Source organism: Tubulanus polymorphus, chromosome 12, assembly GCF_964204645.1.
Source record: "Tubulanus polymorphus chromosome 12, tnTubPoly1.2, whole genome shotgun sequence".
Taxonomy (NCBI): domain Eukaryota; kingdom Metazoa; phylum Nemertea; class Palaeonemertea; order Tubulaniformes; family Tubulanidae; genus Tubulanus; species Tubulanus polymorphus.
Genome location: NC_134036.1, coordinates 4027553 through 4042284, shown reverse-complemented (window position 1 = coordinate 4042284; position 14732 = coordinate 4027553). Strand labels below are relative to the sequence as shown.

At 39.1% G+C, this 14732-nt stretch overlaps 1 protein-coding gene across 1 annotated transcript in view; it reads right to left on the bottom strand.

Annotated features, from left to right (window-relative positions):
• Positions 1-11807: 11807 nt before the first annotated feature.
• LOC141914103 (receptor-type tyrosine-protein phosphatase T-like) overlaps positions 11808-14732 on the bottom strand; it is a 31545-nt gene continuing 28620 nt past the window's right edge. The window contains exon 29 of the mRNA XM_074805377.1: positions 11808-14525. Coding sequence (XP_074661478.1) covers positions 14451-14525 — 75 coding nt within the window. The 3' untranslated portion in view covers positions 11808-14450. The remainder of the gene's footprint in view (positions 14526-14732) is intronic.

The following is a 14732-nucleotide window of genomic DNA, read 5'->3' as shown; positions in this document are numbered from 1 at the left end:
AGCCGGACGCTCCAATCCTCCACCTCTACGAGTGTAATCGACCGCTCCTTGAATTTCAGTAGTGCGTCGCGACCTTCTTGGCCTTCTTTTTTGTCGTGTCACTTATTTCGACGTTTGTAATTTCTGGTTTTCGTTCGTCGTTGGTTCGCTCGCGCTCGCCGGGGTTCCTGCGCCGTTTTCACGCGTGTTGTGGGGAATCCCAACGATTGTAATAACGAGAAAAAATTATAATGTTAAAGTCGAAAAATGTTGCCTTGACTCTAGTAGTAAATTATTAGACTTTTCGACTATGTTCTGGTAGTCATCTTCGGGTATAATGCATGTACATTTTACCTGAAGATGACTACTAGAATATAGTCTCGTGCTAGTAGTTTATTACCGGTTTCGACTAAGTTCTACTAGTCATCTTTAGGAATACCGTAGATACAGTTTACCTGAAGATGACGATTAGAATATAGTCTCGTGCTAGTAGTTTATTACCGGTTTCGACTAAGTTCTTATGGTCATCTTTAGGAATTCCGTAGATACAGTTTACCTGAAGATGACGATTAGAATATAGTCTCGTGCTAGTAGTTTATTACCGGTTTCGACTAAGTTCTTATGGTCATCTTTAGGAATTCCGTAGATACAGTTTACCTGAAGATGACGATTAGAATATAGTCTCGTGCTAGTAGTTTATTACCGGTTTCGACCAAGTTCTTATGGTCATCTTTAGGAATTCCGTATATACAGTTTACCTGAAGATGACTATTAGAATATAGTCTCGTGCTAGTAGTTTATTACCGGTTTCGACTTAGTTCTAATAGTCATCTTTAGGAATTCCGGATATACAGTTTACCTGAAGATGACTATTAGAATATGGTCTCGTGCTAGTAGTTTATTACCGGTTTCGACTAAGTTCTAATAATCATCTTTAGGAATACCGTAGATACAGTTTACCTGAAGATGACTATTAGAATGTTTAGTCTCGAGCCATCTTCGCCATTTCAACTATTCGCTTATATAGTCATCTTCAGGAATACCTAGAGATACAGTAGTAGACCTGAAGATAATGCTTTAAAGCGTCGTCAAAATTTAGTTTTTCAGTTTAGCAGACCTCAGATTTACATTACATCATTGCCGATCTTTGTCGACTTGAAAACAGTTTTGTAAGACGCCGGCTACGTCGTGGGTGTGTTAGTAGGAACCCCGGATACGCACGAGCGCCTCAAACAGAATATATACTTGGTTGTAATACTTGGCACTCACAGGCGCGCGGGGAACAATTACCGATGGTTCTGTGTGCGCGTTTTAGGGCTTTTTGGTTTGAATTATTTATGAGTTTTAGGGGCCTATGAGGGGTAGGTTGGGCTTGCGACCGCCATCGTGAATTGTCGACTTTAAGCCATCGCAGTTGACCCGCTCGCCCATATCCAAGGCCGACCTACGCCCTGTTTGACATACACCATCATTTATTCAGTATTTACCATACTTACTGTGAATAGGATCGGGTTATTTGCTAATTTGCGGTTACGTCGTCAACAACAACAAAAAAGTCGAATTTCTCTGAAATGACATGAAAACTGTTTTTCCCTCTCGTCCCTCTCCTGCGTTGATTTCCAATTAGACCCCTATATTCGTATATCGTAGTGTATTGGATTTTATTTACTCGGACAAAAGATGACATGATTTTATTTACAGCGGGTATTTCACGCGCGTGTGTATATATATACCGTACACTACTGAAACGGCTATTTCATGACTCTTAGTTCGGTTTTCGTCTGTTGGCTATTTAGCGATTATATGGCTGTCTTTTGAAGCGAGTATTCGACCTCGAACGGGACCGATCTCACTCTCTCCGCTGTCTGTGTCTTGTCCGATTTTTTGAGTTCGCTAAATAATTCGATATTTTTTCATTTCAAAACTTTGGTTAAATCAGTGTTTTGGGGGTGAGAGAAAATCCAGATGTTCGGACGCGGTCTCAGTTTTGGTGGTTTTGGCCGCCGTTATCTTATCCAGTAGTCGTAGGCGCGGATAGCCAACAGCGGGAACTAAATTTTAAGTTAATTATTATCATTCTTATTCGATGTGTGTTTGTAGTACCGTAATGAAAAAAAGAAGATAAAATAATAATAATAATATGAATTAAACGATGACGGTTAAAGGTCGTCATTTTCAGGTGACTTTTTCGAAAGAATTATTATTATATATATATATATCATAATATTTGCTAATTCTGGTGTACGTACGTCCTAGCCAATAAAATATATTCATAAGTAATTTGATTTGTTTATCGTTGTAGCTGTCTTCTGTTTGGATAGGAGCAGGTCCTGTTTCATACCATCAGTCCTCAAAATCCTGGAGATGAATGGAAATTAGGCTAAAGAAATTGATACCTGGGGCCGGTTGCATAGTCTTGGCTTAGACTTAAGACAAGTGTCTAAGACCAACTTAGTTCTATAGCCAATCTAACAACTTAAGACTGGTCTTCAGATTTAAGACCACTTTTTCGACTTAAGTCACGACTGTGCAACTGGCCCCTGGTTTCTCAATTTTTATGCTGAGTTTGTAAGTCGACCCGGTCTACCCTGTTCATTGCTTGTTTTCATGCTAACCCTACACAGAGCTGGTAGCTATAAGAAATTGACTGATTATATGAATTAAATTGCAGTTAACAAAATGACGCGGCCTGTTAGGAGAAACAAGGTATCATTTTTGTTTAGCCTATATTGTAATTGATGGTTCTCTGGATTGTTTTCGTACTGTCCATCCGTCTTTCAACTTCCATGACAATGCAGGGTCCTAGCAGACCTAGATGGTCCTTCTGAGTTTTGAAATGGGAATTAGGTCAATTGAAGCCCAGTTGAGTATCATGGAATGGGCTTAAAATGTTGTTTGGTCCTCGAATGGCATCAGTGCCTGAGTTAAGACGCAGAATTTTAAAGACATTTGACGTCGCCAATTTATTTATACAGAGCGTGGACTGGCGGGACCATACGGAATGAGCATTTGTAAACGATTTTGAGCAAGGTTGACTGCCAGGCCCGTGCCGAGGGGAGGTTCGGGGGTAGCGAACGAACCTCCTAAAATTTTCAAAGTGCCTTTAAAAATGGGTCCAGATTTATCGAAATTCGGATACAATTTCATTTATTTTATTTTGAATTTAAAAAGTATGTGTTTTCGATGATTTATTGAGGTCCCAGGGCACTTCATAATGATCAGTCCATTTACAATAGGAAAGTGCCCCTTTTCGTTGTAAAAACTAAATGCCTTTTTTCGAGAAAAGAACTGCCCTCAAAAATGCTCGGCGCGGGCGTATATGCGAAATTTCAATTCTACGCGTCACTGGTGATCGAGTTGAACGCTCTAGTTCACTTAAACGTTGAATGAGACCAGTTTACATAACCGCACATAGCCCCTGACCATGAGACGTGTACCGCCGGCAACGGATCGTTCTGGGTGTGTTTGGTAAAACGGACACTTAAAAAACGTATAAAAACTCTTTCGAAAATAAGACAATGGCGCCGAATGCCGAGGACATACGCTGGGAGATCTATGTAGGAGTTTCAGTGCAGAAATGGGACTAAAAATGTTTTAAGACAACGGTATCGAAGGCTTTCCCTCCAGAATTCGAATGTTAGGAGATATCAGACTTGGTGTTCGGAATGTATAGTCAAAGGTGTGGACAACTTACTGTCCAACACAAAAGGTAAGCATCAACTTTTTAAGTCCTTATCGGAGTTTTTTAGATTGGTTTTTCAAATTCAAACGATAGCTTTTTGGAATTAGGCTAGTATGTTAAGGAAATCAAGAATCTATCCCAACTTTAAGTAGATATGACAATAGGAAGTTCAGGTGACTGTTACGTGTACCACCAGTACTGGTAGGCTAATAGTATAGTGTATAGTAATTACGCAGTAGTGTTAGCGAAAAGATAGGCTTTATGTTTATCTTCAAAATTTAGTATTTGAAATTGCGACCTCGCATAGGCATCAACCCTTGGCAGGGATTCGAACCCGATGGCATCGAGACTCGCCACCGTACGAAACTCGCCGCACTAGACCGAGTGCGCTTCGATGACGTCATTTAAGCCAATCAGATATCCCGTTTTATTTTAGCCCGGGTGTTACTATTTAAAGTTCTTGCGCGAAATCTGCCTCGGCGATCATACAACGATTAATCTGATTGGTGCCGCAAGTTTTCGCACCCAGTGTGGCAGGGTTTCGTTTCGTGGCGTAGCGATGCCATCGGGTTCGAATCCTTGGCGGAGGAGCATGCCGCACTTAGGCAAAAAATAATCTTATAAAAGTCGAGGAATGGTTTTGTTACACCAAAGTCTTATAGTTAGTGAGAATGTTCGTAACACTTAAGCCTATAGTTTAAAGCGAGATCCTATCCGTAGATAAGTTAAGAGTAGAAATTCATTTTTGTCTAACAGATATACAGTCGAAGTTCGCTATAACGTCATCCTTTTTAATGTCACTGCTCTCTTAAACGCGTCAACATTTTTTTTATTCGCTCAACTCAATTCGAATTTAATTGAAATAACATTGATACGATAAATTAACCCACTATCTACAGATTAAAAGAATTTTAAAACCAAGAATTTATTTATTCGAACAATCTAGATAGAATAATTAAAATACACGACGTTTCGATCTCACCCTAGAAATTCACCGAGTTCGAGTGTGGTTATCGTTCTACTCTGAAATAAAACATCGTTTATAACGCTGACGCACGAGCTTTCGCTTCTAATGAATAGAAGCTTCATCAGGTGAATGAGTCAGTGGCATTGCAAAGGATTTTTACTATATTTGGCAAAATGAAAAGATAAACTGCGGGTCCAAAGATAAATCGAGGTTCATTGATTTTTTGTGATGGTTTGTACCAGATTTGGACTTTAGACGAAAACAATGTATGCACACTTCTCGGGAAAAATACTTGGGGCTCGAACCCAAAATATCTTTCCCGGTTTGGTTCGTGGTCAATCGGATTTTCTTTTTTACCAGACAGAGTTCAGTTCCTTCAATATCCTACAGGAGCTTATTTCAGAAGGGTTCAAATTTTCAGTCGTCACTTATTACATATCTCTCAGGTTGTTTTTAAATGAACGCTTTTACAATTATGGTTTCTAAGGGTTGGGAATAAAAGAAATCCCTACAACAAACGTTACCGCGCTGCCATGCAATAATTGGGATTCGAACCCAAAGTCTCGTTCCCGGCTGGTCGCATTCTGAGCGTTGCTTGAATCATAGAACTCAAATCAATTGATTTGAGAACTATGCTTGAATATAGTTTATATACGTGTAGATATTTTCACACGCGACATCCAATAGGTCTAATATTGCTATATTCAGGCAAATGATTGCGGCTTAAAAATGTGTGTCTCAATTTCTTAGTTATCATCATAATTATTTATGATCATCATTCTTTAAGAGTATGAACTAATTTGATACTGATAATTAGGGACATCACTAGGATATTTTATGCGGAAACCAGAATTTAATACAAGCGTGAAAACTACATGCCATACTTTGCACAATATCCGCCGAACCCCGAAGTCAAAGAGCATTTCTGAATCCTTAGAATTGCTCGAATTTAATAATTTTTGAAAATAGAACCTTGATAGGGGCGTTTCTTGCGAAATATTTATAAGGTTTCTGGATATTGGTCCTTAGAAATTATGCGGAACTTGGATTGAAAAAAGGGGGTCGTCTGCACACAAAAAATCGCATGAATAATTTAAGGACATATATAGATTATATAACTAGGTGACTTAAATATACAATCGTAATCGATTTATCTCATTTTTACTAGATTGAAAGTTAGGCCAGGAGAAGGATAAACAGGTACATCAACTATGTCTAAGTCTCAATTAAAATCTTTGATAAGATAAGCTTTGTTATCTCCTTGAACGTATATCGACTTAATGTCGGTCACGGGACAAGCCATTATGGCTGAACCTCTAAAACGTAGATTTGCACATTTGTATTGTTGGGTGTAATGGATTCCACGCCTGTGATCGGACTTGAAGTTGCTTTTGGATCCGAGGCATCAAAATCAGAAATTTATGTTTTTTGGGGGACCCCTAAATCTTCAGAGGCCGTACCTCAGGGTCTTCTTCTAGATATTATCAAAATCTATAAAATAATAAAAGGCACCTAAACCCCCCGAAGCGAATCGCGAAGAGTTTCGATTTTTGACCAAAAGGATCTAGAAAACAGGTTTAAAGTACCGGTTCATGTAGCCGTGTCATGGTTGCATACTCAAATACCAGGTCTCTGGTTCCAGCTCGGACAGCTATAACGCATTGATTCAATGAAATATGAAATGAACATGCACAGGCCATAAGCATAATATTCATTACAGTAAACCTCGCGCCTTACTCGGGGACAAACTGGGACTGACAAAATTGGTCGGACTTAAGCAAGCGAAATCCGAGATAAGGACCAGAAATACATTAGGAAGAATTCAACGGAAAAATGATGATTTCGTTTGTCCGAGTAAGGCGCACTGTAAACTGAAATATTAACATTATCTGATTTTTATTCTATATTTCTATTCTATGCCGTAAACAAATATCGTTCGGTCCGTTTCGTAATGATTTCGGAGGGTTTTCGAACAGGCCCGGTAGCGTGGGGGTTTTGGGTGAACGTACCCCTCGCAAAAAAAAACGTTTGTCTACCTCTCACGTTTTGAACTCATAACAACTTTTTCAAAATGTAGGCCTCAGATCTTCGGGCGCATAGAGGCAATTATGTCATTTGAGCATCAGGTTTTCCAAATCTTCCCGGTGTCTGCTTCGGTGTGTCCGCACTCCTCCCTCAAAATTCCTCTCGATTTCTTGTCACTGTCAATAACTTATAATAACTTATTCCTCTCATTATAGTCGAACTGGTGAAGAGCCGTCAAACCACCCGACATCTCGACCGTCACGCATGAATGAACATGAACAAGATTCGGCCATCTCTTCTCTTATCTTTATGCCGCCTACCGGGTTGAGATAAGGACTTAGTTCCTGTCTCACCCGCTAGGTGGCATCATTTTTTTTAAGCAAATGTGCTTAAGCAATGGGTAAATAGGAGTTCCCCTACAGGTCGCATATGCGCCTCCGTAGCGTAGTTGGTAGGGTGCTGGACTGCTAGTCGAATGGTTAGTGGTTCAAATCCCATAAATTTATTTTATTATTGGTTGTTGAATCAATAAAATGTTGAATTTGACTTTTGCAAACAAACTGAAACAAATTGTTAATTGAATTTGTGAATTCCGGATGTTTCTTCCTCAATAAAAGTCACTGATTTGTATTTCTTTGCGTTTGTCCTTTCCTTTGACTTTGTGCTTTTGAACGAACAGTGTGAAGTTGAGAGCGGGTCTTTTCCTTTGAGCTAGTGTGAGTTGAGAGCGGAAGAGTCCTTTCCTTTGAGCTAGTGTGAAGTTGAGAGCGGAAGAGGAAAAGGAGACAAGAGAGTGAGCGGAAGAGTCCTTTTCGGGGCAAAAGAGATTTCAATAAAGTCGAGCAATTTAATTTACGCTTTTTTATTTACGTCTTATTTACATGCAGCAAAACACCAGGAAGTCGGAGTAGAGTCTACGTCTCGAGGTTTGAAGATGGTAGTCGGAGTAGAGTCTGCGTCTCGAGGTTTGAAGATGGTAGTCGGAGTAGAGTCTGCGTCTCGAGGTTTGAAGTTGGAGGTTTGAAGATGGTAGTCTAAGTAGAGTCTACGTCTCGAGGTTTGAAGATGGTAGTCGGAGTAGAGTCTGCGTCTCGAGGTTTGAAGATGGTAGTCGGAGTAGAGTCTGCGTCTCGAGGTTTGAAGATGGTAGTCGGAGTAGAGTCTGCGTCTCGAGGTTTGAAGTTGGAGGTTTGAAGATGGTAGTCTAAGTAGAGTCTACGTCTCGAGGTTCGAGTCGGAGTAGAGTCTGCGTCTCGAGGTTTGAAGGTGGTAGTCGGAGTAGAGTCTGCGTCTCGAGGTTTGAAGATGGTAGTCGGAGTAGAGTCTGCGTCTCGAGGTTTGAAGTTGGAGGTTTGAAGATGGTAGTCTAAGTAGAGTCTACGTCTCAAGGTTCGAGTCGGAGTAGAGTCTGCGTCTCGAGGTTTGAAGATGGTAGTCGGAGTAGAGTCTGCGTCTCGAGGTTTGAAGATGGTAGTCGGAGTAGAGTCTGCGTCTCGAGGTTCGAGTCGGAGTAGAGTCTGCGTCTCGAGAGATGCTGCCAAACGATGCAAGTCTAAAAAGTCTGCTTCTAAAAAATAGAATAAACTGAATGTCAATCAAGGCCGACGAGATTCGCTATCTTTTAGTCTAGATATTTTTAAATCGAATTGGAATTAATACAGAGAGCCAATAAATTAACCAAGAATAAGATTCCAAACGTAAAATTTCGGATAAGTTGTTCAAATAAAACCACGTCAAAATTGGTTCTAACTAGAACTGGTTCAAGTCTCATTTTGAAACTCATCATCAAAGTCTAGTAAAATACGAACCTCATCAAAACTCGCCCTCATCAGCAAATCTCTTCTAGCCTGGAAAACTACATCAGTACCAGCTGCAGGGGAATCAGCAGTTTATGTCAGGTGTCTCGGAACTCCTCCGCTATCATCAGGACCAGGACCAGGACCAGCAAAGTTGTTCGCTTGAAGCAACATGTTCTTCACGCCTTGTTGGAGAGATCTTATAGCTCGACTTTCACATCAGGACAGCAGTTCTCGAACTGGCACCGGGTGGCTCGAACCGCGCTTCTAATACCTACGTCGACCAATCAGCGACGTTGCATCATCGATGCGACCGGAATGGATCAATCGGAAGGCTCGATCGCGCATTCCTGTGACAGACCCGAGTCCGTGACGCTAATCCTCGAGAATCATTCAATTCGTGCCACGCATTTTCTATGGAGATTACAGGTCGTCGAGTTTAATTCGACTATTCATAGAGACACATATTGTTATCGATAAAATATCGAATGCGACGATTTTAGCTTTAAGTTTCATACTGAAATTCCATCTAAACTATCCAACAAACTTAAGTGTAGATTTCCTCTCTATTCTGTTTATTCTGTACTATATCACAAAATCAAAATCTTACTATTTTCAGAATTTTGCTTCAGGAATCTATAATTTAGCTTGAAAGTTTGTGCAGTCAAGCGGCACTATTGTGTAGTAGAGCGTATGGCAGGTCTCCAGTGAGTGATTCTCTATTGGATAGTCGTTTTTAGCCGATTTTATACACACGTTCACCAGACATCGCCGCGTACACATCTACTCTGATTGGAATCCGGCAAATTTAAAAAAAATACTGAAATTTTTCCATCACTTGAGAAATGAACTCGAAGATTGATCACCGAACTACTCATAAAGATCTACGGAATTCCTGCTGCGATTTTCTTCAATTTCTTTGAGGGATAAAGAAAAATAAAAAGTTCCCCAAACCCTCACCAATCTACTTAAAATAACAAACTAATATTGTAAAAAAGTCGAAGGTCCCTGGGGGAATTACTCCGCAACCTGGACCGGCATTGTGGGATAAATAAATAATTCAGCCAGAAACGACTGAATTAAACATAATTTACCCCACGCCAGATATTCTGTAGGACTCACGCATTAGCAACCTCATACCAGGGAGGACAGTACTCTCGACTCGCCCGCTTACCGGAGATCAATTGCCACATCCTGACCCGCCTCCTCCGAGACTCGAACCTGGGCCACAGCGGTGACACGCTAGTCGCCGACCGACTAAGCCATCCGGTCCGCCCGATTGTGACCGGTAAACATTCGAACAAATTCGTCGGCCGCGACTGAACAAAAGTGGTGACGTCACCGGTGGTCAAAGCCTCGGAACATATATGAAATACTGATTATATTCAAATCAAAAATAACTTCAACGATCCTTGATTTTATATGATTTATTTTATATAATCTATCGTCGACAATACTAAGCAATTAATCCCAAATCAATCAGTTCATAAATTCAACCTGACTATTATGATATTTGACATTTTTGGCATTTTAATCGTTTTTTTTTTTTGTCGATTTACGATGTCCAGGCCGGCTCGTATCAGAGTTGTAGATCAATCTAAAAACGATAATGTTAATCAAATGTCTATAACATATATAAAGTAATATATTAGTTATTTCATATATACACTATAGGCATTGGATTAACAGATTATTATTTTTACAGAATTTGCAACTCTGATACGAACCCTGTGTCCTATACTACTTAGGAATTAGATACTGACCATCGATTCTATAGATATATCGTAAATTCCGTAAATTTCCCCGATTACATCAATACATAACAATTTGATTCAAATTCGATACTTGGTCGATTTTTTTCGTTAGATACGGTTGTTAGAAAAAGCGAACGCGGACCGCCCGCTGCTTCTGACTGAAACTGCACCGCCATACAAGGATGACTGCATCCTCCCCCGGCAGGTATTCGAACCTGATGGCATCGAGATTGCCACGGCACGGTTCGTGCCGTGGCTGAGTGTAGCGATACCATTAGGTTCGAGTCCCTGCAGAGGGAGGATGGATGACTGTGGTCCTGGCGCTGAATAAAAGATGAGCACGGAGGTCCGGGCTCGCGAACCCAGTAATGACCGATACTGATTCCGAGAGGTCCGGAATGTTGATTACCGGGTTTACATAGGATTTTATCCAGTTTCGAATCCAGAGTTTCCAGTTTCAATAATCGGTTTACTAAGTGAGCCAATTTATCATTATGTGTTTCTAGATGATTGTAGTGAATATCTTTATATGTACACGTATGTACACATATACGTTAGATCGAAAAAGTCAAACAACAAATATAAACCACTACAGCACCCGCATACATTAAAAGGGAATTCTGACAATTAACTTCTCACCTTTATTTATATTAAGTCGTATCGCAAAACCATCTTCAACTGAGATGCATTCCCAAGTTCCATTTGTCTTGTTGACACTTATTCTATCCTCCCGAAAACACGCGTTCCTCAATCAAACACAGTAATATTGTTGATAATCCGATTTTCTCGCGATTTGAACCGTCCGTGCACTGTTTAAAGGCGAAGATATCCTCGACGATTATACACTGTCTTCAAACGTAACGAAACCTGTCAGCAATCTGCCTGTGGTTTTGGTTTAGTCATCCATAGAACTCGAGTTATATGCTTTAGTTTTCACGATCGAATTCAAGTCCATCTGATGAGAAAAGCTCACCACTAACGACTAATAGGTCAGTGGAACCTCGTCCCAGCGAACTTCACGGGACCAGAAAACATGTTCGTTATAACCGACATTTCGTTATATCCAGGGTGAAATTAAATCAGATTTTCCTACTTGGGTCGAAATTCTATATTTGTTAAATCCGATGAATCGTCGTATCCGAGTTTGTTTGTAATGAGGTTCCACTGGTAGTGGGGAAACCCGTATATGCCAGACGCATATCCACCATTAATAAGATTGCTATATTTAATGTACGTACGAATAGAGTTGTAATGTGGCGTGGTCAGTGACCCGGTCAATAGCTTATGCGGCTGTAAGTCAACGCTTCAATGCGATCAAAACCATTATTACGTGTCGACATATATTGAAAATATAGTGAATAATGGCCGCTGCGTAAATCCCCCTATGACATCATCACCATTGACGGCATCGAGAATAGCGGTCACCCTTTGAAAACAATTCCAGAAGGTCTAGCGATATGGCAACGGAAAGGAATTGGTGCATCAATTCGCCCCATCCAGAAAATACAACTGCCTGAATATGAATCCACCTATGACGACATCAAACGTAGAAATGACAGTGACACAAAGATATATTTATATATAATGATATTCTTTATTCTGAATTAAAATATAGATGAATTATCATCACAATCTGTCGCCTGGATGGACAATCTACGGGAGCGTTCATAAATTACGTACCTCCATTGGGGGGGAGGGGGCTTTTAGTACCCGGTATATAAAATCAATAAACAACAATACTTGCTTAATTCTTTTGTTACATCATTAATGAAATCAGGTATTTATATTTTTTTTTTTTTGATTTGTGTTCTTTGCATCAATATAATTGGGGGGGGGGGGTGATCATGGGTGCGATGGTACGTACCTAAGAGGGAGGTCAGTGAATTTGGTACAAAGGTGGTACAAGGGGGAGGGGGGTCAGAAAAACGGGAGATTTTGAGGTACGTAATTTGTGAACGCTCCCTAATGATACGTGAACTACATCGTGCTGCTATTTGTTGTTTTGTGTTCAGTACTTTACCGGAGAAAAACTGATTGTCCACGTTCCACATGTGTTCAGTGCTTCGGCTGAGACATTTTTTTATCAAAAATAAACTACAAACACCAGACATTAGACATTTTATCAGCACACTTTCAAAAATTGATCGTCCACACTTCAAACGTGTTCAGAGCTTCACTTGAAACATTCTTAATCGAAAACCAATTACAAACACCAGGCATTAGATATTTTATCAGTACACTTCCAAGAAATTATTTAATACCGCAACGGTAAATGTCTTAAGGGGATGGTTTTTCGGGTAGCAAAGGAGTAGATTTGTTTTAAAAAAAACAAATATTGGCTTCAGATACGTAAAAGATCAGTAAGGTTTTTTTTCTTAGAAAATTTGCGAATCGATTTCACCCACAAAACTCGTAAAAACGAATCCCAAATATATTAATGATTAACCCAAAAAATCGTAATGAGTGTCGACAAAATTATGATTATGACAATTATGATTAAAATTATGCGAAGAACTATATCACCTTGAAATGTAGAAATATAATAGATAATCTTCCTACATTTACCCAATTCTCGATTATCAAAATGAATGAATCAGTCACTTTTATCAAAAAATCGTTGTGATCTACTCCAAAAAATTTCGATGGTTAAGACAAAAAAAGTTTAGATTAAAATTCGTGATCATTAACACCAAATAATCGCAAATCATTAACACCAAAAATAGTAAAGATTAAATGCAAAAATCATGCTGATTCACAAACAATATGTTACAATTAACAAAAATATGCAAAGAACAATTATCTTTGGAATGTAGAAGTCATCATAGGAAATTTCTCTACATTCAACTAAATTCTCGATTATTCAAATGTCAGTCACTTTTACAACCAGATCGTCATGATTCTTATTCCCGAAAAAATTGAGATGATTAAGACAAAAAGCCGTAAGTTAAACACCAAAAAATCGTAATGATCAACACGAAAATTCGTAAAGAAAAAATGCAAAAATCAGTTTGATTTAGTAACAAACAATATGTTTCAATTAACAAAAATTATGCAAAGAACAATCATCTCGAATAATCTCTCGACATTCGTTTAGTTCTCGGTTACCTAATTACCCAATTAATTAACATGACTTTAATCAGTCGATTTTGATACAAAAATTTTTAAGATCTACTCCAAATAACCGTAATGATCGACCTAAAAAAAATGTTATGATTAGCCGCCAAAAAATTGCGATGAGTATCCACAAAAAATCGCTACGAGTAACAAAACATGTTTCAATTAACAAAGTTATGCGAAGAACAATAATCTTGAAATGTAGACGGTATAATAGATAATCTCTCTACATTTACTGAATTCTCGATTATCTGATATTGCACAATTGATTAACGCGATTGAATCAGTCGATTTCATTTACAAAATATCGTAATGATAAACCCCCGAAACATTGTCATGGGTGATTGACCCAACCCTTCCCCCCCAAAAAAAAAAATTGTAAAGATTTACACCAAAAAAACGTACAAAAGATATTTCAACGATTAAAGCCAGAAAACTATCAACATTAACAAAATTCGTTTTTAACGAAAGATCAACAAAATACCTTTAAATTTACAAAATGTGATTCAATCAAACAGTAATGTTTCAATTGATAAAAATACGCTTCAATCATTTCAATCGATACAAGACAAACCGATTCAGTTAACAGAAAAAAAAAGTAAATGCTTTAACCGTGATTTTCGATTCGAAATCTGGATTTATATGTAACCTATAATAAACCGCCTCGGTGTCGTGCGCAAAAAAAAACACATAGTCCAGTCAACCTGAAGAAGCGTGAAAAAAGAAGAAGAAGAAAATTGTAAAGATTTACACCAAAAAAACGTACAAAAGATATTTCAACGATTAAAGCCAGAAAACTATCAACATTAACAAAATTCGTTTTTAACGAAAGATCAACAAAATACCTTTAAATTTAAAAAATGTGATTCAATCAAACAGTAATGTTTCAATTGATGAAAATACGCTTCAATCATTTCAATCGATACAAGACAAACCGATTCAGTTAACAGAAAAAAAAAGTAAATGCTTTAACCGTGATTTTCGATTCGAAATCTGGATTTACATGTAACCTATAATAAACCGTTCCTTTATAAGTACGTCGCCACCTGCTGCATACGTTTCAGTGTGGTGCGCAAAAAAAACACGCAGTCCAGTCAACCTGACGAAGCGTTATCCATTTCAAAACCGCGCCTCTACCTGAAGTTGGCGTACGTGTCGAAATCGCGGAAGTACATGACGAGAATTTCGTGCAGAATTCGAAATTGAGCCTGAAACAAACGATAAAAGTACGTAGTACTTAAGACTCTCTCATACCAGGGAAGTGCTCATCACACTTCCCTGCTCATACGCAGGAAGCTGGGAACAACTTCGCCAATCTGGATGGTGCGTCGCCTTAAGCGCACAGGAGACAACTTTCCCGTCTGGATGGCGTTTCCTACCGCGTAGGTACAAGCGGGGTGTTTTGATTTGATTTC